Raw genomic sequence first — 26155 nt, 5'->3', positions numbered from 1 at the left:
TCGAACTATACAAATCATGTCGTCATAATTTCTTCAAATATAAATCAATACCGATACGCCATTAGGATCGTATCGTACTGAATAGTACACTTTGGGGGACGGGATAAAATCTTGGTCAAATGAAATATTTTTTTCTATCATGCTGTCGCCATGTTTTGTTAAAATTTTCAATTTTTAGAAAATATATCCCACTCCACGAGCTTGTTGTTACATATTTAGGAAAACTGAAAATTACTATTTTATGGTAGTCTCCAGTGGCATAACGATTTTATCAAACTTCTTCCAAATCCGTCCAGCGGTTCTCGAGTTGAATCAAACGAACAGAGAGGCACGTGATCTGTCCTGGGTGCATTCATTTCATTTCACATCTCGCAATAAGGACTTGTTCAGAGTTAACAGTCTCTCTCTCACACACACACACACATATATATATATATATATATATATATATATATATATATATATAAAATTCATGACTTATTTTTTTCTGTGGATGGGAAGATGTGCCAGAAGTCCGACGGGTAATTCCAAAGTAATAACTTCTGTCTTCATTCTGCCTTCCTCGAAATATGTGTAGTCCTTTGCCGCCCTACCTGAACACCATAATTTCCTTTCATTTGGAGTTTATAAGTTTCCGCCCATTTGTTCATTTTATTGAATGCAGCCTGCAGATCTTGTGAAGATATCAAGGTCAATTTCATTTTGTCGTGCATATACTTAGTACTACTATTGTCTCTGCGGCATGGATTATCGTCCGAGGGACAATCACCGAATCCGTGCAAGGAAGTGGAAACCACAGAAAATCTACATGTCTACTTTGTAGCTAGTAATGTGGTAGGTAGATGCATATTCAAATCAATGACATAAATAGACCAATACATATTGAGCGCATTTTATCCCTAATTTAAATACACCAATGTTAGAACCGGATATCAACTTTTGGCGGAAACCATTCGTTTTCTACGAAATGTATGACGATTCGATATATGCGCATGCACAAGATTTCGCGGCGAGTGATGACCCATCCTAAAAGCATTCGTTCCACAACCAATGAACGAACAACAGGCTTTCATGTGTTCTAATGCGTATAGCTTTAAGATTACCCCATAGTGGCACAGTGATTTAATCTAGAATATTATCACAATACCCACGGAAAACATTAAAGTTGCACTCACTACACGCTACTCTCAACTGCTTGATGTTTGCAGTCTGTGTGTAGTAGTGTAAAACTATGGCTTATCACACTTCCACCAATAGCAGCCCTCTAGTCCAGCTGATAAGAAACATTCCCGCTGCACCGCAAAAGAACCGACTTCCCGCCCTCGCTGTTTACTCGTGGACGTTTGACAGTCCTTGTTATAAATTATATTTTAATGTGCAACTGCGTTGCAAGAAATTGCTAACTCGTAAAATTTGTGTGTAAGTGTTCTATGACATGAATAAGTAGTTGTAATGCTACATATATAGGTAATCCACGAATACTACTATTTTTCGTAATGTAACCTTATGGGAAGCCTGTGGTGAAAATGTTCCCACAAAATGTATCGGAATATCAATGCTGGAGAAATTGCCAAATTAATATAGATATTAAAACACTATAAATTTTCATCCAAGGAAGGTAAAGCAACTTATATATAACAATGGCTATTAAGTATTTGGGTCTGCACAATAGTGTCTAAGTATTATGTTATAGCTAGTGCTCTGACATGCATGTTTCACACCTGGTTTGCATACATAAGAGGAAGCTCTATTATTTGCATGCTACCCAACAGATTTACAGTTTTCTCCAACACATCACCACCTCTTGTTGCCTGGAATCTGGATCAGTAAATGGTCAATACCATAGAACCTCACAGTCTGATCTACAGCAATTAGCTGTGTGCTGATGATGTCCTGATGAGCTGTTTACAGCTGGGGTGACCATTCTGCCATATTCTCATCAGATTTCGATTCAGGCACAGGAACAAGACGTGTGTGACAGTTTTAAGTTTTTATGTTGGAAATACAGAAATAACTTTCAGAAATATCTTGTTTCTATGTTTGAGTTCATTGACTATAGTCATCTCTCTTCAGAGGTGATTCTAATTGAAACAACTGATGTAATCAATAGCAGTGTTTTTATAACAGAAGTTGAATGAAACTGTGTAGTTTTATAGATTGGTTATGATTTAAGTGTTGTCACTGATGAGCTGAATATGTTATTGAAATAGGCAATTGATTGTTTGTCTCATAACACTGTACATTACACTTTATCTCTAGTGCACAAACACATGCTTCTATAGGGTGTAAATAGGGCTATATTGTAAAACACCTTCAGAACACAGAGTGGAGTGGATTTTAAATCATTTTCTAACACTGCAGCTTTTGTTGTCACAAACCATCAGTAAAATTTAATGAAGGAAGTATTAAAAAAATGTATCTGCCTGCTCATCTTGTAACATAACTGTGTACATGAAAAACACATATTCTGTACAGAAAACTTTAACACACTAATTACACTAGTTTAGGGTGCACATATGACTGTCATAAAATAATACAAAAACAGAACATCCTCTAGCAGTGTGCCCACATCTGGTACTGTCACTGAGATGACAATTATGGTAAACATTTGCTGATATCTAGTCATGTAATCCCAGTATTTGCATCAAAGTAATGTGAAAAAGAGGAAAATTTGGTGACATGCTTTCATGTATAATTCTTGAAGGTGATTAAAATTTATTTCCTTGATTATTAGTTTGTCTTAGTGTTTACTTTAACACTTCGTCATTTATTAATTTCCTTTCCAGATGTGAAGGGCTGACAATTGTACTAATGAGTAAATCAACAATCACTACTTGTAACTCTGACAGAATTTCAGAGGTGATCACTGCCTCCAACATCAGGGTGATGAGGGCAGTAAGCACCTCTGAAGTGTCATTCAATTTCTATCAGATTACACACTGCAACATCCCAGAAGATCATCATCATCATCCATTGCTGTTTCCAGCCTCGGGCCGGGTCCACTTGGTAAAGCCCCTCTATCTCTTCGTGTCCCTCCACCACTCCTCCTCATCCACCAACTGTCAGTGGGCACCTCTGTCCATCACTCCTCATTTTATCTGCTCCTCCCACCTTCTTCGTGGTCTTCTCGCTTGGTCTTGTGCCAGATATTCATCTTAATACTCACTGCCATGAGAACCTGACATCTTATGTAACTTAATGATATATTTTATATCCTTAGCCTGTACTCTATTGTAATTCTATTTACATATCAGATTAACTTTTGACCCAGTCTACAATGTTACCAACTTTCTACATTTCTGTTATATCAGTACTCCTTTGTAATACCTACCCCATGCTTATTAATTGCATTTACTTAAAACTGGGTTTACAATCTACACTGTTGCTCCAAATTATTGTATTTTCAGCCCAATATTTTTAAGAGCTCTATCCCATTTTTCATTATATTTACTAATACATGACCCATGCCACTTTTCTCTATTCCTACACTGAGCTGCATTCTGTGTACATATAATTGGATAGAGCCACGGTGGTCTAGCGGTTAGAACGCTGGCCTTGTAATCCTGGGGTCTCGGGTTCGATTCCTGGTGGTGCCCGAATTTATAACTTGTGTTGGGCAAGGCCGTGGTCTAGCCAACACGGAGTTTTCCTCCGGGGACTTCCCCGGTTTCTCCGTGGCATCCCAACAATTACTCCATTCACACACAGAAGAAGGCAATGGCAAACCACTTCTGGATCCTCTGCCAAGAACGTATATGAAGAGGTCCCAGTCCGAGAAAAGGATGGAAGGATCCTGTTCATATGGACCTGTCGTCAGACAGAAGAAGAAGAAAAAGAAGGGGAAAAACAACAAACAAAATCCAGTGTCTTATCTAAAACCCTCTCTTCCCATTCTTTCACATTCACCATCATACTCCTCTGCCGTCATCTCCCATGCACATTACTATACACGCTTTCTTCCAGTTTGTTTTCAAAGGATGGTATGACATTAGTGATCATCTCTCCTTATATCAACACATATATTATTTATTCTTAAATTTATCTGTATTGTTACCCATATCCAATTACTCCATTTGTTGTTGTTCCTTGGCTCTACAACCCATTTGTGGGTTTTTGCTGCCTCCTATTTGGAGGTTTCCTAGCCTTTGAAGTGTGCATTTGTGAGTAGTGAGTGACCAGCCCACTGACTCTGCACAATTTCTACTCAATCCTGATTTGACTGCTAGAGCCATCTAGTATTGAATCAGTGCAGGGAGTATCTTGTTACATCAGAAGGAACTAATGTTCTGAGGTTACTTCTCATTTTTCATGGTAACATGACAAACCCTTTCTTTTATTTCAGGTAAACAAGATGTCAGCATCACCAAATAAAGACAATAAAGTCCAATTTAATATGTCATTTACTGCAGAATGTGACACTGAAAATGATGGAAACAAAACAACAAATAACAAAAGTGAAAAACCACTCAACTTTCTTGCCAAGATAGCTTTAGGCTGCCAGCAAATAACAGTCAAATCTGACAAGCAGAAGGAACATAAAAATAAAAGCTATTCACATTATTTTCATAAGTTCAGTGAAGAGTCAAGAGAGTTCAAAAATGGTAATGGAGGTAATGCTGATAGAGACAACATTGATCCAAGCCACCTGTTGGCCAGGATTTGTTCCTCAAATGATTCTCATGATGCAGCCACAAAAATGCAACTATTAACATCCTTAGCCAATGCATGTATACAAAGACCTGAGCTGTATGAAATAATAGGTTCCAGCCCATTGGTGTACTACACAGAAGGTCTGCTTCTCACGTACATTCAGGCACTCTATATGCGCACTAGATGTGGGCAAGGGGTAAATATGCCAGGTCCATCCATCTCAGAGCTTATCCTTCTCATTCCTGTTATCAAACTTTTGATTCCTGCAGCTAATATGGCTGTTCACAAAATCCGAGCCATATTTTTGTATAAGTCAGAAGTCCTGTTACAGCTAATGCAGGCTTCAACACAGTGCAGCTACAATGCCATATCAGCGTTTACTAAGCTGTGTGCTGCAGTTTCAGACAAAGTGCTTGTTGGAGCTATTTTGGAAATGTCTAGCACAGACACACTAGCATTATTTGCAAAATGTTTTGGAATGGATGCATCATCACTTAATATGAAATTGCAGGGTTATCATACTACTTTGTATGACACAAATGGTACAGATGACATCAACATCAACCTTGACATCATTCAGAAGAAGCGACCAAGTGGCAAGGAATACACACAGCCACTTGCTGATAACTTCAATCCTAACCCCATGTTGGATTGCTGTGAGAATGTTGATAATGCAAACTGGAGTGATGTAATTGTTGCAAAAGTTCTGCTTTTAAAGGTTCTTTTGGTGTATACGAAGGCTGATTGGAAGGAACGTCTAATCTACATCAGCAGCCAAGTGCATGAACACTTGAGAATAAAGGATAAAACATCAGCACAGCCACTAATTGGAGCTGTGTATGGCTTCTGGAGCTTGGTAAGTGCAACAAAAGGTTTGATACATCAGTGCAGCATAACCCTTCAGGTTTCAACAGTTGTATTTTTAAAAAGGCAGGTAAAATATTACTAGTAATATAATTTCACTAATTGTAATGCAGTTATATAATTTTAAAACTTCTTAAAAACACAATATTTTAGGCATTACATATATAGTCATAACAGGCTAAATGGCATAGTCTGTAACATAATTATGACAATAATGACTGAAATCAGCAGTGAGAGAGTTACTTGTTATTTTTTGGGTTTTTTTGTTGCTGCAATTTCTGTTGCTCTGTTTTTAACAAAGATTATTATCTTAAAATTTAATCTTCAGATACATTTTCTTATGTGTCACTCTCAAGTGATGAATCAGGAAAAACATGCACATGGAATATATAATGTGGTGACATTTTCTTACTTTGAGATAGTGATACTATTTAGTCTCAGGTATTAAAAATACTTATATCAACTAGTGGTAGTAAAGGGGGTGAGCAACACTCCTGGGCTTTGTGCCTATAGGGGCACATATGTACTTGTATATATTGGAATTACCTTCTCTCCAACAATGAAGTCAGTTCTGGAGAGGTAGTTTTCAAATCATTAAAATTATAATAATTGAAATCGCCTAAAATGCTTTACATGTATTTTTTCCTAAGGACCTTCACTTATCAGTATTGCCCAGGGCCTCACAATTGGTTCCACTGCAACTGTTATCAACAATTGAGATTATGTGGTATCAAATTAGTTACAGTATGTTGACTGAATGGTGAATCCCCTCAGTCAAAATGTGGGAGGTATCTGTATCCTCTTTCAAGGTACTTTCTTGACTTGTGCATGGGGATAACATGGGAAGCCACTTCATATGAAATATTCATTAAAGATCTTTTATCTTTATAGGATGCTACATTTGAGGGAGAGGCATTATTGAAGGTGCAGTACCTCCGTGGTCAAGTGCTTACACTAACAGGTGATTGGACAATGTTTTGGGCCACTGATGTAGGTTTGCTTGGCTACATTCCAAAGGCCAAGCTTTATTCCCTGCCTGAACATGTGGCATCGCAGGCTCCACTAATAAGCATTTGTCTACTTCGAGGTACTGTGTGAACACTACTTACAAGTTGACACATTGATATGTTGACTGTTTTAATCACATAGGTGTAGTATCAGAACAATAATTTTTAATTTCCTATGTAACTCAGTGGTATTAACTGTTTTTCCTTCAGCAGCTACTAGTTTCTGTGTGGTTAAGACATTCCCCCTTTTTATGGAAATCATAGATTCACTGCCATGTTCACAGAAGTCCACACCTGGACCATATCCTGATCCAATTCAAACCTGTTTACAACTTCATAACTTGCTTCAGTTTCTCCAAGATTTATTTTAATAGCCCAGTCAGTAAAGCTACTGGATGACTAGGGTTTTTATTCTTGGAAGGGCTTTTTTCTGATTGCCATCGTGTCTAAAACAGACAAGGAAGACCTGTCCAACTGGTACTGGGGACTCATTTCCTGAAGGCAAAGCAGGTGGAATGTGAAACAGCCCAGCTCATTTCCTTCTATGCCTTCTAATGCATGAATTTATGCCTCTATGCTATTTCATGGTGTGATGCTTTGTCACAGAGGCAGTGTAACCTTTTTTGACATGTTCACAATTAAAACTTACAAAAATGCATACATTAGCTTCACCATGTTCATCAAGCCATATGTAACAACTCAAGAGTCACTGAACAGATTTTAATTAAATTAGACCTACATATGCCTTTTGTCCATGGAAGTGACTGGGTGGGGAATCCCTAATTAGCCATATAACCATATGGGGAAGTCCTCAGATGATGCCATCAGCAAGACTGACAAATGACAGCCACTCTACCTATCAGAAAGTCAGTGATCCCAAACAACTCTGACATCAGTGACATGAACGTAACTGACATAAACAAAGGTAGGGGCACAGAAGGATGGATGCATACACACAAATAGCATTTGCATTACACTTGAAATTGAATATGTTATATACCAACACTTTTGGTGTGTGGGAAAGACTGTATATTATGTATACAACTGTACCACCAAGTACACACAGTACTGTAACCTCAATTTCTTTTGTTTTTAGAAATTCTGTCAGAATGGTGAATAGTGGCCAACAAAAAGCTGTCATATATTTGTTTTCTATTAGTGTGTTCGTATGTGCAGGTCCAGTGTGTGAAATGGATGAGGTGTTTCTGGAAAGTGCATACAAACTGCTGCAAATCATACTAGAGACCAATGCTCTGACAGGCAAGCACATGTTGCTCTGTGAATCAGGGGAACACATCCTGTCTCTCTTTGAGGTATTGTACCTTTTCAGGTATTATAAACACAGGACATTCAGTTTAAAAATTAAATATAATCGTAAAAAGACCCTTGCAAAATTAAAATTTCATTTCAGAGGGTGTTGTCAATAGTCAGTCAACAAAAAGTACTTTTTCTTACACAAAGTCATTAATCATTGAAACCAAACTCACATCTCATTTATCATTTCAGTATCCAGAAGCAGTCATCCGAATTGCCTTCATGAATCTACTTCTGTGTCTTGCCAAGAACTCCAAAGATGTCATCAAGTTTCTACTCAAGCATCACTTTGATGTGACCCTCGTTGGTAAAGTAACCTCTATATTTTGTCTCAAACATTTACCCATGTACTCAATATTTATTGCAAAATATCTGAAAATGCATTCAGACATATTTTGTAGAGCAGTCATCCAAGTTGTTCTGTTTTAACTATAATTCAATTTACTTGATAACTGTTACATAAGATTTCTAATAAGTACCAAATTTCATTTAAGAGCATTCAGAGAAAATTGATAACATACAGATCACAGGCATACAGGATGAAGCCTAAATGATGCTCATGCAATGGCAAAATATGCCTAGAAATATGTGATACTCTACAGACTATATACAGGACATAACTGACAGCTCATCTAAACAAACTATCATCCTCCCACATCCTTACTGCACTTTGTGCAATGATCCAAACTCTACCATGTACAGAGATTATTTACTTCAGAGTCATGACATCTCCAAAATCAACAACATGAGACATGTGCTAACAACTACTATATATTAGAACAAAATGGAAACCATGTAGGAAACATATTACTTGATGCTGTGCCATAATAGTACACTATTTATAAAGTTTACCTCCCAGTGTGAAACCAAAAACTTTAACTAATTCTAGTCGGTACAAGATTCTATCCATCCGATGTGAAATGTTGGAATCAATATGATGTCAAGCTGTATGGCAAGACAGTTCATAGCAAACGTTTTCCAGAGACTGGGTTGGCAGCAGTGGGCCAATCATAATGGTAGCTATAATCTGAGGATATGACACTGGATGTCTTCTGTACACATGAGAAGAACTCATGAACCAAGAAACTAGAGAATTTTGCTAACCAGCATGTTTGCATAACACAAGCCATCAACACTGACATTTTACATGCTGATACACACATGGTCAGATACTGAATAATACCTTTGTTTGTTGTGTGCCACTCACAGTGTGCATATAAAAGTGTGAACATGACAAGTAGCAGAAAACATACTAAGAACTGCGTTATTACATAATTTAGCATAACATTTTCAAATGGATAAGATAATTCACACATTACTTTGGTGGACATTAACTGCTCAGACACAATTTTGGCTAGTTTGAGAAACAATGTATTGTTAATGTTTGTTGTCAGATAAATTGGAACGCTACAGTCACATTTACACAGCTGATCTCTGCAGCTGCAAGGACTCAATGGAGAAAGAGATAACACAGATGGTGATGATACTTCTGGCCATATTGGAGCAGGAAAATGTGAGAAACTGGCCTCAAAACAGAAGGGCTTCAAGAGGTAAGACTATGCAAAAGCATCATCCTATGAAGTCCTGTAAAAGTAAAAGTAAAGTTGTCCCACTATACACCATGTAGGCGTTTGGGGGGAGTGAAGGTATAGCTCTTACTCATTCTTAACTTTGGCTCTAGATAGGGGTGAGCGGTTAGCGTCATGCCCCAGCCACCTTTTACCCCCAGGAAAGGACCCCGTTACCCATAGGATAGAAGGCTGGGTGGGACCCAGAGCCAGTCTGGATGCAGAGTCTAGATGAAAAATCCTCTGGGGATTGAATCCCAGTCGTCCAGTCCATAGTCAGTCACTATACTGACTGAACTACCCGGCTCATATGAAGGCCTGTAGGGCATGTATATGTATCTCAGCGCTAAATGTAAATGTAGAGTGGACACCTTCATATTCTATTTTATAAAACCCCAGTACATACTGGAGGGTGTCTCAGTCTGGACATGATGGCCAAGAGGAACATCCAACTCATCCTGAGAATTGAAACCCCAGTTGATCAGCCTGTAACGAGACACTTCACTCACTGTCTGAGATATCACAAATCAAGCCAGCAGAATTACGTTCAGTTTGTGCAGATATATCTTTACTTTACGGAACATGGGTAATATACAGTCTGTACCCACACAAAACCTTAGCAAGGAAAGAACTGATGACTGTATTCTGGAATGTTGCGCTTTGTAGTCTGGTAAGCATCTCTGAAACATCAGTCAGTTTCTACAAGACAACACAGCACAACATCCTAGAAGACAGTCATCTTCAAACTTGCCACCATAACAACCTGAAATCTCACCAAGGACAGAGTTAGTCATTTCATGTTCCTGCAGCTTTACATCTGTAGAGACAGGGCCATAGCACCTGTTAGGAGGCTGGGTGGACCTTAAAGCTTGTCAGGATATAATGGCAACTGTTAGGGATTGAACCCTGGTCATCTAGCCCACAGCCAGTCATTTCAGTAGCCATAAACTGTGATAAATTATAATAAAAGCACTTAGGATTTCTGAAGTTTTGTATCAACCTTAAAAGAAAATATTATGAACAATTTAGTGCTTTATATAATTGATGTGTATTGGATAGACAAAGATGGAAGTTACGTTCCTATTGAAAATTCTGACAAAAGGAAATTACCTTAAAAGCAGCCAGGTAGTCACTTGATACAGACTGTGAAATTATTTGTGATGTACTCATTTCCTTTTACAGTACTCTGGATGTTTCTTTGTGACAAGAAGTGCATATGGAAACAGTTAATGGAGAAATGCCTATTTGTTCTCAGTGACAAATCTAAAGAAACACACATCCAAAGAGACAGTTTCAGGTACAGTTACATTCTAACATGAGTGGAGAGGTGTATTTCAATTTGGAGTACACATTTCTGAGGCTATTCTTTTGTGATTACCTTGGCCATACAAGCACAAACCTGTAGTTTTGAAATTAGTCACACTACAGGTTGCCACTGTAGTCAGATGTTTTTCCTTGTATTTTATCAAATAATCAAGACACGGAAACATTTTTGCAAACAGAAGTTGTAGATGTTAATGAGATATGTGTCGTATGCCATGCATCAACTTTTTGTATAATGAGCAGTTTTAAGAAAACATACAAAGTTTAATTTCAGCTTTGTATGTAGTGGACTTAGAGGAACTGTAATCAGCTCGTTCCTCCCACTGCAGGATTGTAGCCGCTAACTTGACTTGTAATGTAGTTGGGTGCCATTTCTTAAATGGAAATTGATGCCTAGCTCAGGATTAGGAAGGGTGAGGTTTGTTTTCAAGGAGACGGCTATGAGCATCATATGGGTAAAATAGGAGTGACCAAAAAAGCTGGTAAATAATTAATAATTGAATGAATTACAGAATGTTTGTTCATTAGATCATTTTATTATCATGAGAGTATTAGATCAGGCTCTGGATCATTTGGTCACTACGTTTATATGCATAAAACAAACACAGTAGACTGTTACAAGGTTGTGATTTATAATAACAGTCCAATTAGTATTACTGTGTAGGAATTCAAAATAGGTTGTGGAAACTTGATCAGTTTCCATATTTGGGTGAGAAGGTGGGGAGTACTTATTGTGTCTAAATGGAGAATTGACTTGACCTTGAAGCCATGACATTATGCTGAACACTGCCCTAAAAACATTGCCTCTTACTAAAACTCCCACTGTTGGAGCAATCTGCATAATACTTGATATTATGGGTATATTAACCAGTGACCTGACTAATACAATAAATTCTGAACAAAGTATGAAACACTAAAAACACATTAATGAGATTAAACACTAGAAAGGTAGAAAACTAATGGTGAACTGATAGTAAGCTGACATTTCTATGCCACGTATTAGAACAGCTGTGCAGCTGGTCTGTTGAAGGAGTCAATTCTTCGATAAAACAGACAGTACTCAGTAGGGTGTTAGAAAGAGATGGACAGCCACTGCCTAGAAATTCAATAATACTCATTGCAACCATCATTCAGAACCGGATAGAAGTTCCCTTTTTTTAATTGATCAATTACAAGTGTGAATTACTGAAATGTTTAAATTCCTTTGGTGCTATCAATATAAATTTTTATTTAGTTGTATGAAAATGGCTGTATTAATCTCAGAATTTCTGAGTGATATAAAGACAATGTGTCCAAAACAAAATGATGCCATAGAACTGCCAGGAAGACCCCTCTCTGCTCTTCCCATTACTTCAAGAAATTTTGTATCTGGTAATGTTACCCCCACACGTGCTTGGCAGTAATAGGCTAATCAATACAAACAGGTTTCAGGATAAATATTCTCATGGGTCATCCAAAATGAATTTAGTCACTACAATGGTTTAAATGCAACTTGCATATCTCAAGTTCTACAAAGGGAAGGAGAATCATATACAGACCCATGGTGATAACAATTCCCTTTAGTAAAATTTGAGGTTTTCACAACAGTGAGTATGAAGATTTCTGTCTTCTGGGTTGTTGCGCTGTGTAGTCTGGTCGATGTTTACCAACGTGACAGAGGCAGTATGACCTCTGAAACGTTGGTAAACATCGACCAGACTACACGGCGCAACAACCCAGAAGAAAGAAATCTTCAATTCCCTTTAGCTTTCCAGTGCAGGACAGATTGAATTCCTCTCCTCATCACCCCTTCTTACACGAATGTGCTCCAATTCAGCATGGCAAATAACAGTCTTGTCACAAGAAGCAAACATGGACTATGAAATTTATGTTATCCCATTAACCTTTCCAAAAACAATGACTGTCCCAACACTAGAATATGGGTTCAAAATTTGGTTGATGACACTCAGAAAAGAAAAAGGACTGAACCTCTGCAAAAATGAAAGTATTGAGACCATAAGGAAATATTACAAGAACTTACTGCAGCAAAAGACCAAGTTGGTTAGAATAAATCTAAACAAAATTCCACATAAATTTCCGAAATACAAACTGGCAAGAAGCACAAGGGTATACAGACCATGAAACTATGGCAGACCAGCCACAAATGTGGAAACAGAAAAGGCTGAATGGCCTAAGCTGTGATGGTATTGATAACTTAAGCTATAAATTCAAATAACTCATGCATTTTTTGTTTTGCCTAAAACATGTGGCAGTGAATGGGTTAAACCAAGTCCTTTGAAAATTCGGAAGACTGTGTTTCTATTTCAGCTGATACTAATAAATTTTATAGGAGAACTGGTTTGTTCAAATTACATTTTGAAAAGTGGATAGATCTTTCAAAGTAATCCTGTAATTAATAGCATCTCTTATCACAATTTCTTTGGTGAATGTAATATAAAATATTCAGCAATTATTCAGAGCAAAATATTTGTGTTTAAATGGTATCCTTTAATTAATTATTGATATTTATATGACTGCAGAAATGGCCGCCAACAAATATATAGATGTGACCGAGGAACACGACTTGAAAGACATCGTGTGACTTGTCTCAATCAAGGTAGATCAGAAGCTGATGACAAGACAGGGATGAGATATAGAGGTAGAATGAACTTCAGTGGTAGAAGTGGATATGGTTGTAGTCAAAGAAGGCAGTTTAAAGATGACACAAACTCAATGCAGGGGTACATCAATGCACCTCACTCAGCACACAAGCAGTCAAATGTGCAGGGGCATTTGGAAAGTTCTCATGAAACACATAGAACCAGTCCAACCAGTGAACTGGATAAAAGTCAAGAGATTGATCCAAAGGACAGCCCTGCAGGAAAAGCAGAAATGTCAACCAAGGCTGAGCCAGAAACAGAGACTGAAATATTTCACAGGCAGCAGAAGGAAAGTCAAGATTATTTTAATTCAGATTACATACATAAGAGTGAAGTACAAGAGATGATGAACCTTTGTTCAAAATGCAAACATAACCTTGTTGGTGACTGGAAACCTGATTCTGAGGAGTGGCAAAGGGATGGCCTTCAAGCAAATAGCAAAACTAACTTAGAAGTATCAGAACACAGGTTGTTAATGTCCAGGAGTGATAACAATGATAAGGCAAGAAGAATCTATTATGGAGGTCAGTCAAGACAGACTATTCATCGGCTGTCAATGTTTAACACACTAAAGCCTCCTTCAGTTGCAAACCGTGTGACAGCAACATACCATGATCTGGTGAGTCCATGTAATGACCCTCCACTGGATGACATAGAACCAGGTTTGTTATGTTTACTAATACTATGAACCTTCAAAAAATCTTCAGCTGTTCATGATGTTTTGTTGATGGTTGTCTTCACTTTGTAGCCTGTTTCCTTTATTTTATAAGGAATGACACCCTTGGTATCATCATGCCTGTGTATTCCTCCCTACTAACATTGTGGGCCAACTGATGGACTTTTATTAAAATTGATATTAACTTTGTCACTACTAGAGGCCACCATACATCGTGCTTTCAAACTTCCTACCATTAATAATACCGACACGGCAGGTCATATAAATTTCTGAGATCAGGGCTATACCTTTTACCTAAAATTTGGTAACAAATATGCAGTGTTTGTTTGTTACATTTTTGTAGAATGTAAAAAAAGAAACATGGTGGCTGCACAAAATCTATATTTAAATTTTTTGACACCAATAAATACTGAATTATTTTGGCAGGCATATTAAATACTGTACTGAGATATATCATAACATATATACAAATTTTGTACAAGACATTATTTGTTTGTTAAAAAATTATCTCATGGACTGGTGTGCTGGACTCATGCAGCCAGACAGTAATACAGATGAGTCCTAGTCATGTAATTTTTTAACTGCTTTAATTTATTGTTGTTGTCATTCCATCTATTCACCACTTTATGGGGTATTTACTTCCATGTACCCGTGACAGACCTTGTCTCTAAGGTACATAGTGCAGCAGCTATTTCTGGAATACGTATTGTTTTTAACACATGCTACATGTATTATATAATTTTATTTTATGACAGCGTCTTTCAAATGATGTATGAAGATCCCAAAATGGTGGTCTTCTGCAGTTCACTGATGTCGTGTTTGCCCGGAATGTTGGCCAAATATTTTCTGAGTGACCTGGAGACAGTTCCAGTTGCTGCTATAATTATTGGGATTACTTTTGCATGCACGTTCCACATTCTCTGTATTTCAAGATCTTCTCCGCTTCCTTCTTAATCAGTATATACAACAACATGATTGTGTCTGTGCTCAGTTACATTTGAACATATGCAATAAAGCTGGGGTAAAGCTAGAAAAGAAACATTGATATGAACACATCCCGAAGACAGTGGAGACAAGTCAGAGAACAAGGTGATGAAGAGGATTTTAGGCCCAACAGGGAGAAAGTGGGAGGAGGCTGGAGAAAACTGCATAATGAGGAACTCCACAATTTACTATCTTCACCAAATATTAGGATGATCAAATAATGGAGGATGAGGAGATGAGAATGACCTAGGTATAAATGGGATGATATTACTAAAATTAATCTTAGGGAAACAGGTTTGATGGATGTGAATTGGATGCATCTGCCACAGCCAGTCCATGTGGATTTATGATGGACAAAGTGGCACTGGGACAGGTTTCTCCGAGTTCTTAAGCTTTCCCTCATCAGTAATGAGGGCATTAGCATATCTGCATATCATAGATATTTGGTCCAACAACATAACATAAAATAATGGGATGTATGTCATGCCAGAAGGGCATAATGCTGATGCTGCTGTAGAGAGATACAGACAACTAGATTTTTTGCATATGAACACTAATGCACACTTGCCAAAGCAAATAAGTATAAGAATTCAATCTCCTATAAATCAGTAATTTTGTTGATAATCCTGGCATGATGTGTTCGATGTCATTCCACTGATTATGTGTATTCACTTATGGACAATGGGTTCATTAGCAGCACTAGTTCCACAGAGACAAAGACACACACAATCATAAAAAATGGGGTTAAGGTGGCCTCAAACAGCATAATATTTGTATAAAATTTAATGAAAATCAATCAAATGGTTTAAGAGGTGGCAGAGGACTGCATGTAGGTGCCAAAACTACTTTTTGGGTATTGAAACTGTCATGTACCAATGAATACAGTAGAACATTGGCAACAATCAAGTTTCATAAGACAAAAGCATACAATAACCAAAACTTAAACATCATACTGATGACATGTCATATTTGTGTTTTGTTTGCTAGTGGTCAAGCAAATGGAAGAAATTATTTTGGACTCAGAAACTGATTATGTGATATGTGGAACCAAAGCAACTGTGAAACCTGACAAGACTCATGAATTGATGGTAGAGAAGAAGCTGTGGGACATTAAGGAGGTTCTGCTTGCAGAGGTACATGTCATAGGTCACCAGCATGAAAACAAGGGAATTTATGAGAGATGAAAGTGACTACTGCTCTCTTATGACATTTTTCCATTATTATTACTTCAGGACACTTAAAAATTTCATTAATACACCATTCTCTGACTAACTCTGGGAGTAGAACCAAAAGGGTCAACATCTTTATCTGAAATGATACTAACCATCCATCACCCATCTCCACACAGTATTTCCCAAGGTCCATCCTAATGTTATTCTCCCATAACATTCTTCTATTCCAAGGTGCTACTTTCCAACAGGTTTCCCCACTGAAGTTATCTCTTCATCTTTGGTTTTCCCAATCTTATATGTCTTATTTCTGTTTATTACATTTTCTTGACTATTTCCCCCTCAAATTTAATCATTGCATGTTCTTCCTTTACCTTAAAACCTCTTCACAGTTCTCTTGGATAATACTGACAATATATTCAAGAGTAAAATTAAAAATCAGTAGGAATGAAGTATTCCCTTGTTTGAAATTTGAGGGTCTCATGGCAGTGAAGATGTCAACAGTGGTCTCCTGGGTTGAGATTCCATGTAGGTGGTTACCAGGGCCGAAGATGGAGGCAGTATGTTCCTATAAAACACTGCCTGCAGGTCAACACAACATCATAACCCAGAAGGCCACTATCAATATCCCCTTGTATTCGTAGTTTGAATTTAAAAAGCATCAGACAGGTGTACAAATTCTACTAGATACATCATGCATATTCATTTCAATTTCTTGAAGAAGTTTGACTATTCTAAATTCATTACAAATCCCATACAGTACTTTTCTCCCAGTTGGATTTATAAATAGCTGGCATACTGATCCATTACATTCCCAGTAATTTAATTTAATTTTGTGTTGCAGAAGTTGTGTGGCTTGCTGAATAATAATGTAGAAGGTAGCATGTTCTTTGGGTTGTCAGCAGACTCCATCATTGTAGGACTGAAACTTGGGCGTGAGGACAAGGATAATTTCAGGAATGGTAATGACATTAGAATAAAAATGTTATAATTTTCCAAGGTGTACATTAGGCCCGCCCAACCTGTAGCTTGCGGGAAACATGTTACCAACGACAGTGTTGTGATGCCTGTGGAGGCATTTGAAATAAGAAAATATCTTTTAACCCTTTTCTTGGCAACTACACAATAGAACGCTGAAGCAATTCCACCCGTTTCCTGGCAAACTATGAAAGAAAACTTACCACCACTTCCATATTCTCAACTGACCCTATAGAAAATCCTTATTGTTAGTGGTTGTTCTTTGCTGGGATTAAAGTAACTGTCTACGATTGTTGACGTGTATTGTTATGGTAATGTTTTCTAGTGAACGACTTGCAGATGTGGAGGCACCAGCAGCGGCTTCTTTCTAATATTTTCATTGCTGGTCTTACAGTCAGTCTTAATGTGCAAAAGATCACACCCAAGTTAAAATCTATGTGATGTGAAACACAACACATGGTGATGACAATCCTTAGCTTTCAGTGTTTTATGATTTTCAAACTGGGGGCCCACCTCTTCAGCTGGAGGGTTTGCAGTATAGGTCCGACTGGCCCTGACTCTTTAGCTGTTTTGTGGGTTTTGTTTTAGATACAAACTTTTTTTATATTTTGAGTGTTTTGTGGGAGTAAAAGAAAATTGCTTCTTAGTGCAGTGATTTTTATTTATGGAGACATACATTACATTACTAATTCATTTTGTAAAAATGTGTTAAAAATAAACACACCCTAGCCTAGGTTGTGAATTGCATTTTTCAAAATTTTCACTTTATTATCAGTATATTTTTATTACATATAATGTATAAAAATATGCATATAAAAGTATATAATGTAATTATACATATACATTCCACATTTTATGTATTGAACTTTATGTTGCCTGCATACAGACAAATTTTGCTGAAGTTGCCGGCATAACAAAAAAGGTTGGGCAGGCCTGGTGTTCATAATGGGTGTCATATTGATTATGACAAGAAAGGGAAGATTATCACTGTCATCTGTGACATAAGAATGGTTTTTATATCCTATTTCTGTTTCTCTCGACCCATGCAGACTTTTTATTTTGTATTATGAATATTAAAAAAACAATACACAAAGACAGCGCCAAACAACACTGAAAACAAGAAGTTCTGAGAAAAACTTGATACCCACCCCCTTTCAAATATTTCAGTCTATATGATTAGACTAACAGAAACTATAAATTAATAATTATTCACCTTAGTGGTACATTTCTGTGCATAATTCCTACTGGCATAAACTACATACAATTTTACAGCCATGCCATGATGTTAATATAAAACATGTTTCATACAAAATTTGTAAATATAGGTTTTTACAATTTATGCACAAACCCAATATTCTGTTTGTTTTGAAACTTTTGTTTATCATATTTACACTAACAACACATGTATATGTGTATATAATAGGGTGCAGCAATCATGCTGTTGCTTTTCAGTCTACAAAAATTTGATCTAAACAGAAGTTTCAAATTTGTTAAGATGTTTTGATGTTTTCCACATAAAATTTTAGGACCTAAGAAGACTGCACAGCTGCCATGTTGGCAATAAATTATAAAATAATGAAAAGGGGGGGAATTGGTGTGATGTTCATATGAAGTTTTGTTAAAATATGTCAGTTGATTCCACATAGAGACATACCATAAACCTGTCATAAAATAATGAATGCAGGCTAAAAACACATAAAAGGTAGTTATTATATTAAGATATAGCACTGTCATGTACTTTGGATAGGTTCAACACTTTTAAGCCCAATAGTAACCTTATATACCACATGCTTTAATATCCATTAAATAAGCACTTTGCTTACAAAATGTATTTATGGGTTTCATATGATTCTCAAAATAAACAGTGATTATTTACCCAACTGGTCTTTGTGGTGGGGCTATATTGTGTTCTATTTGAAGTAAGAACCTTGTTTTTATGTATTATTCAGATGAGCTTTGGCTTTAGGGGTTTAAATCACACTCCCTACCATTAATATTGAGAGTTTTTTTTAACTTTCTTGTATTTTCAGGGATAGACAGAATCATGAATCGTTGTTTGATACCAGAAGTGCAAGCTAACTCCTATGACATTTTGTTCACTCCTGTTCTGTATCGGAATCAGAAAGCAGTGGACCTCACACAGCACAGTCTTTACATTATTGAAATACGAGTCCATCCCGTGATGGTAAGTTAGCAGATATAAGATGGATACCCATTACACTGGTTTTGTTGAAAGCAGAATCCAGAACGGTTAGCACCTGCTTATCCAACAGGTTATATTCCAGGGACCCAATGAAAAGCACAGGGGAAAGAAACAAAGCTCTTATTTCTCACAGATGCAATGCTATAGTTGATACAGTCAATCTCTACACAGTATATAAAATAATAAGTATTCAGCTTAATTCAGGTGATGGAACACTTTTGGGACCATCCTGGTCACTTCCTAGAGATTTAAAATGGCACAAAACTCCAACTGAATGAAATTTCAGTTACCAATAACTTGAACATGATAAGCTGCGCTGACAGGATGAAATGAAAACAGTAACATTACAGGAGAACCATCATATGTATTGAGCAACAGAAAACCAAGACCAACTATATATTAATTGTTGTTATACAATATAAGTTCATGTTCTGGTTAAATTGATGCCTTTCATTAAAGCACCATTCAGTGTGGTGCCACATGGCAGAAAATGCCTTTTAGATGTAACAAATAAAAAAGTGATGGTCATGTTTCAGCATATGGTTTATATGGTGTATCACGGCCACAAGTGTTTTATTCGATGTGATACGGAAACAGTTGAGTACAGTGTTCAACAGAAGAAGCAAGACATGATGGATGCTGAAGACAAGGCTATTGAAGAATCTATAGAAAAGATTAGGGCAGCTGTACAAACTGACCTACATTCTTTGGCTGAATATATCAAGAAATATCTTCCACAATCATATCAGATCTAACTGGTGTGAACATAGCCAACTCTTGTTACAGGTGGCACTAGGATGGTTAAAGAGCTTTAATATATGAACAGTAAAAAGTACGTGCACATTCCCCACTTATGGGTATTTGTCTAGTTTTATAAAAATAGAGTCTGCAAAATTAGTACATAATATAAAAATGCACATATCATCAAAAATTTATTTCATTCCTAAATATTCTATAATGTAAGCATGCTTATGATTTATCTCCTCACCAAATTTGAAAAGCCTAGCTCCATTGACTCATTAGTTATCTTCATAAAACCAGAAGCTAAATATAATATTTCATGCAGACACAATATTGTCTTATATTCAATGAAAAAAATTACTAAATTATAAGTTTCTGCATCCACCATGTTGTTACCAATCGTAGAAAAGTATGAGTTTAGGGTGGCCTCCAACATTCATATCAAATTTAATTAAGTCCATCTAATGGTTCTTGAGTTGAAATCCAAAAAGTTCAACTGATTAAAATAATTCCAACTACCAAAGTTAATTATTCAAGTATAGAAATGATCTATAAATGACATCACCTGCACGACAGAAAACACTGTGAGTATGACAGCACTAAAATTGAAACATGAGACCAACCCTAATTGTGGACTGATTAAGACACAATCAAGCTTGTGTGCATTCATTTTGTGTACTTAATGCTAAGAATACATAAAAAGCCAGTAAATTAAGGAATATATTTAGTTCATGTTCATGTATAATACTCATAACAGAGTATCTGTTCAGAAACAACATTTAGATTGATTGTGTTATAGTTGTTATTTTGCTTTTTTTTGTATTGGAATAAGTGTAACTTCTCATTGCTCTTCAAGGTTTGTTAAGGTAATATGACTTGCTATGTAAACATACATCACTTAAAATATCTTACTAATCCTCAGGAATTGTAGCAAAATATACACTAGTTGTTTCACACTGCCACTAACAAAATACGGTGTTTACAGTAAGTGTGTTAAATGCATGTTTGTTTCTTAATGTAAAACATTGCTCTTGTCAAGTCCTAAACATATTCTGTGAAAGTTAATGTAAAAATAAATACTCTTAAAAATAAACTGTGTTCTAAAGTAAGTGGTAGACCCAGATGATAAATATCTAAAGTTAATTTTCACATATCTTTGGTATTCTCTCTCAAATTCCAAACCTTGCATCCTCATTGCAGAGGGAGTTGGTGGAATGTTTTGAACACCTAAAAGGGCAAGAAGAAAGGCATCATGCTAAGGGCTGAATGGTAATGATGTATCAAAGTATGAAGTACTGATAAAGATCCCTTCTTACACCAGACAACCCTCCACCCACAATCATAATAAGCCTTCCATTTGTAAGGGGATCTCCATATGGTGACTGAATACTATCCCAGAACTCAATGGGCCAAAATGGAACCTCTACCAATTAAATGATGTGATTGTAGCTAGCACCGCAGTCGTTAACCAGCCACGATCCGATACAGTATAACTCTAATCTCTCCTAATACTGCTACGATATTACTTCTTGGTCCAATAAACACAACATTGGCATCACTACGAAATACAATCATATTAGTGACTTGTGACACAACAACGGGTGAAGATACAATATGAAGGACGTGAACATGATGAGAAAAATGAAAAACTAAAAATCATTAAAAATCAGTAATTCAGTTAAGAAGTTTATAACATAACACCTGATGATGGCTATATATAGCCGAAACATATCGTAAATGTTCCACATGTAAATCGAGTACTCGATACGGAATGTAAAATGATATTTTAATCTTTTAATTATCTTATATTGTGATTGACGGCCAATTTTAATATATTTTTAATACTATTTAATATTTTAAGTACTGAACAATATGGATTTAGGAAAGGATTAAAAACAGATAATGCAATCTATAAATTGACTACAGAGATTTTAAATGCCATGAATAACAAACAAATAGTGGGAGGCATCTTCTGTGATTTGGAAAAAGCTTTTGATTGTGTTGATCATGAAATTTTGTTATTTAAGCTTAAATGTTATGGTATCAATGGGAAAGATCACGCACTCTATGAATCTTACTTAAATAACAGATACATTAGAACAGTATTACATACTAATGACAATAATAATACAGCCTCGGATTGGATTAAAGTTAGATATGGAGTTCCACAAGGGTCTATATTGGGACCTTTGTTGTTTCTTTTATACATAAATGATTTACCCAGTATAATAACTAAACTTGCTACACCTATAATTTTTGCTGATGATACTAGCATCCTATTTTCTCATTCTAATACAAACGACTTTAATAAACACATTCATGCAACATTTGAAAATATAAATAGATGGTTTAGAATGAACAGATTATCACTAAACTTTAATAAGACACATTATATTAATTTTAAAATTAAGAGAAAAATGTCAGATACTGTCACAATAAGTTATAATAATAAATTCATTAATAATATCTTCTGTACTAAATTCTTGGGAATTATGATTGATGGTGCATTAACTTGGAAGAATCATATTGATCTACTTATTAAAAAATTGAGCAAGACTTGCTATGTAATTAGAAATATGAAACCATATATGTCTATTTCAGTACTAAAGACAATTTATTATGCTTTCTTTCATTCCTTAATGAGCTATGGCATCATTTTCTGGGGAAATTCATCTAGTAGTTACACTATTTTTCTCCTTCAGAAAAAGGCAATTAGAACAATGATGGGATGTGGCAATAGAGTATCGTGTAGAAATATATTCAAAGAATTAGATATCTTACCGTTGGCATCACAATATATATTTTCTTTATTATTGTTTGTATTACAAAACAAAACTCTTTTTCCATCAAACATTGACTCTCATACTATTGATACTAGACAGAGACAAAATTTGTATCTACCCCAAGCCAATTTAACTATCTATCAGAAAGGAGTTCACTATGCGGGTATAAAGATATTTAATAAATTACCCACAGAGGTTAAGAATACCTCAAATAATTTTAAAAAGTTTAAGGTTGCATTAAGGCATTTCTTAATTACTCACTCGTTTTACACGGTGGATGAGTACTTAATTGGATAACTATTGTAATAAAAATACTAATTATATTGTCTTGAATTTAGTACGCTGCTTGTCTAGATGTAATTCTTTAATGTATGTATTTTATGTTTTTATACTTGAGTTTGTGACGTGTTCTATATCCACTATTGGATTTCTGGAACTTGTAAATAAATAAAATAAAATAACTAAAATACCACGTCCAAACCCAGTAAAATATTTTGAAGAAAAAAAAACTTTTATCCTTTCGTCAATGGTACGACTGTAAGTTACGGTATTACACATATCAATAAAGCAATGTTTCATTTACATAATCACACGAGACTTTAAAGGAGCGGTCTAACCACTACTATTTGATGGAACAGTAAAATAATACTCACCAGAAATAAGAAGAAAACAGACGTCCATCCGACGTAGAACATATACGTCCAAAGCTAATATCAATTGGATTCTGGCCGCCAGTAATTTCCATAGATTACTACCTACCACAGAGAACATAACTTATTTGAGTTATGTTTGTTTTGTTGTGGAGGAATGTTTGTAACCTGGGGTTGTGAAGGTAGACTTTCATATTGGCTGTGTAACCGATGTTGTAAGAATTTGTTTTTATTTATTTTTTATTTTTTGTTTGCAAGGAACTGTAAATTAGAATTGAGCATGAAAGTGACGCCCTAATAGACACAGTTAGTAATGTTAAGAAACAAACTGCATCCTTCCTTTCTAAAGTTTACGAAAGCAGAGAGTCATAACCTAACAAAACTTTTTTGTACTTCTAAAGGGAACATGGCAAAAAGCAAATACGAATATGTTAAAAATTTTGAACTACCAGATCCATGCTTACCGAACTGTTGGATTGTGGTTAGGATTGACGGACGAGGGTTTAGTAGGTTTGCAGACATACATGGTTATGTGAAACCAAACGATGTTCGTGGACTTAATTTAATGACTCGAGCTGCTACATGTGTAATGGATGAATTCCGAGATATATGTCTCGCATTTGGACAGAGTGATGAATATAGTTTTGTTTTCCGAAAAGATACTAATCTTTTCAATCGTCGGGCTTCGAAACTGATGACTGTAGTGAACAGTTTATTTGCATCAAGTTTCGTGTTTCATTGGACAGGATTTTTTGGACCCATTCGGTTGCAGTACCCACCAACGTTTGATGCCCGAGTTGTGATGTATCCAACAGATAAGAATCTGAGAGACTATTTGGGTTGGCGTCAGGCAGATGCTCATGTCAACAATTTATATAATACAGCATTCTGGGGCCTTGTTTTAAAGAAAGGATTTTCAAATACTCAGGTACAGCAGTGTCGGTGTATCATGAAATGTGAATTATGAGAGAACAATCATAACCTGGCATATCACATTATATTATTCTAAAATGATAAGAGATAAAGACCTTGATTGGGACAGCTTGACTATCCCAATTAAGGTTCTTATGCTGCTATGATTCTGAATTTGTTCAGTTTGTTTGCAGTTCTGATGTTATTGGTGTAAGAGGTGCTTTAGCTTCTGTTGTTCATGTGAACAGAGAAGCCATCTAACATGGAACCTAATTTTTGTGTTTCTGTTATTATAGGCTTGAGTCCCTTGGAATTTGATAACCACAGGCCTTTACCACATTGATATTTGAACATGCAAACAAAGAAGAAAATACAGAGCAATGAAAATATACCTGTATATTGCTTAACATTAGGTGCCTTTAATAGGCCAATGAATTTTGGTTTGGATGTTAATGACAGTATCTTGACTCCACAGATTATTTTTAATCAACACAGAAGATTTTGAATAAAGTGGTTGTGGTCTATTTCAAGGCAATATACTAACATGCACGTAGGGGCCGAGGAAAACCACAAAAACTGCAGTCATTCAGGATAGCAAATGTATTTCCCAAACATAAGTCAGATGCTGGGCTAATCTACCTGTCATTGACTCTTGCATTGCAAGATACACTTGTCCATGTTAAGAACAAACTGATGTCACTGAATTTATTATATTGGTCACCAAAGTTATGAAAGTATCATCTGTTAAGCAGCATTCCCTTATGCTGTTGCTCTGATTTTTCAGGCAGAAGAAAGACTTCGTGGAACACTGGCATCAGACAAAAATGAGCTTCTGTTTTCAGAGTTTGGTTTGAACTACAACAATGAGCCACCAATGTTCCGTAAAGGAACAGTTCTCATTAGGAAATTGTGCAAAACGCCTGGAGATGGGAAACTTCGTCATGTTGTCCTTCCATTTTATACAGATCTCATTGGTGACATGTTCTGGAGAGAGAATCCAGAGATTTTAGGCATGAAATCTTTACAGGTCTACCACCGGCCAACTGAAGAAAATAGCATAATCCAAGAACATTCCAAATCCTCACCCAAACAAGATACTCCTGGATCAGTGGCATCACCAACAGCCAATGAGAATAGCCTAATATCCTCTGAAAAGTGATTTTATGTGAGGGATTCAGCTTTAGTAACAATGAACATAATTGAGTTATATCAGTGAGTGATGGACTCTGAAATTGGTCTTACAGGACTGAACTGTAATGTCAGTTGAAATACATGGCTGCCCTCTACTCATGCATGCCCCATGACAGAAAGTCCAACATGAAACTATTATTCTTAAATCTCAAGAATGCTTTCATACAGGTCACTGTGAATACAACCAGTTAACTGACACTGAAGGATACATTCCATAGCTGACAAACAATGTAAAATATGCACATTATGTAAGTTCCTCTTGCATGTAATTTTGGAATTTGTATTAATCACTAATGCAAGTATGCACTTATGTTGTGTATATAAAACAAGTGAAAGACATATGAACTTGTGTTTTCCATATAAAAGCTATGAACTGTAAAATTTCCTTTGAATATAAATAGGGCACAGTGTAGAAAATTCTTCCCATAAAATTCAACAAGTGTCAGAATTGTCTTCCAGTTCTTCAAGTTACACAATTCTGACTGCACACTGTGTACCCTAAA

At 36.2% G+C, this 26155-nt stretch overlaps 3 protein-coding genes across 8 annotated transcripts in view; 2 read left to right on the top strand and 1 right to left on the bottom strand.

Moving 5' to 3' along the window:
• Positions 1 to 23659, bottom strand: part of LOC110836442 (microtubule nucleation factor SSNA1) — a 30470-nt gene extending 6811 nt beyond the window's left edge. Inside the window, exon 1 of one of the 2 annotated variants that reach the window (XR_015536601.1) lies at positions 23553 to 23659. Coding sequence is in view for 1 of the 2 variants with exons in the window: in XM_087354110.1 (XP_087210236.1) it covers positions 23553 to 23580 (28 nt within the window). In the remaining variant the exon portion in view is untranslated. The remainder of the gene's footprint in view (positions 1 to 23552) is intronic. The other variant, XM_087354110.1, reaches the window with a different exon arrangement.
• Positions 524 to 21225, top strand: LOC110836440 (uncharacterized). 3 transcript variants are annotated; one of them, XM_022077618.2, is made up of 12 exons: positions 524 to 834; positions 4343 to 5506; positions 6406 to 6601; positions 7698 to 7834; positions 8028 to 8142; positions 9230 to 9385; positions 10586 to 10700; positions 13246 to 14027; positions 16013 to 16158; positions 17039 to 17156; positions 19203 to 19357; positions 19912 to 21225. In XM_022077618.2, the coding sequence occupies exons 2-12, from the start codon at positions 4352 to 4354 to the stop codon at positions 20128 to 20130; spliced, it is 3294 nt and encodes a 1097-aa protein (XP_021933310.2). In that variant the 5' UTR covers positions 524 to 834; positions 4343 to 4351; the 3' UTR covers positions 20131 to 21225. The 3 variants fall into 3 exon arrangements, with proteins under 3 accessions (XP_021933310.2, XP_087210208.1, XP_087210207.1); XM_087354082.1 differs by lacking the exon at positions 524 to 834 and adding an exon at positions 860 to 1419; XM_087354081.1 differs by lacking the exon at positions 524 to 834 and adding an exon at positions 860 to 1618.
• A 3-nt stretch (positions 23660 to 23662) lies between the features above and the next one.
• On the top strand, positions 23663 to 25991 carry THG (tRNA-histidine guanylyltransferase). 3 transcript variants are annotated; one of them, XM_087354106.1, is made up of 3 exons: positions 23663 to 23731; positions 24296 to 24477; positions 25246 to 25991. In XM_087354106.1, the coding sequence occupies exons 1-3, from the start codon at positions 23707 to 23709 to the stop codon at positions 25618 to 25620; spliced, it is 582 nt and encodes a 193-aa protein (XP_087210232.1). In that variant the 5' UTR covers positions 23663 to 23706; the 3' UTR covers positions 25621 to 25991. The 3 variants fall into 3 exon arrangements, with proteins under 3 accessions (XP_087210232.1, XP_087210235.1, XP_021933311.2); XM_087354109.1 differs by having other exon boundaries at positions 23683 to 23764; XM_022077619.2 differs by lacking the exon at positions 23663 to 23731 and having other exon boundaries at positions 23771 to 24477.
• Positions 25992 to 26155: the final 164 nt, after the last annotated feature.

Source organism: Zootermopsis nevadensis, unplaced genomic scaffold (genome assembly GCF_977971745.1).
Source record: "Zootermopsis nevadensis isolate Lab colony 2312 unplaced genomic scaffold, Znev_1.0 Znev_ptg000022l, whole genome shotgun sequence".
Lineage (NCBI taxonomy): Eukaryota > Metazoa > Arthropoda > Insecta > Blattodea > Termopsidae > Zootermopsis > Zootermopsis nevadensis.
This window is presented reverse-complemented; position numbering and strand designations above follow the sequence as displayed.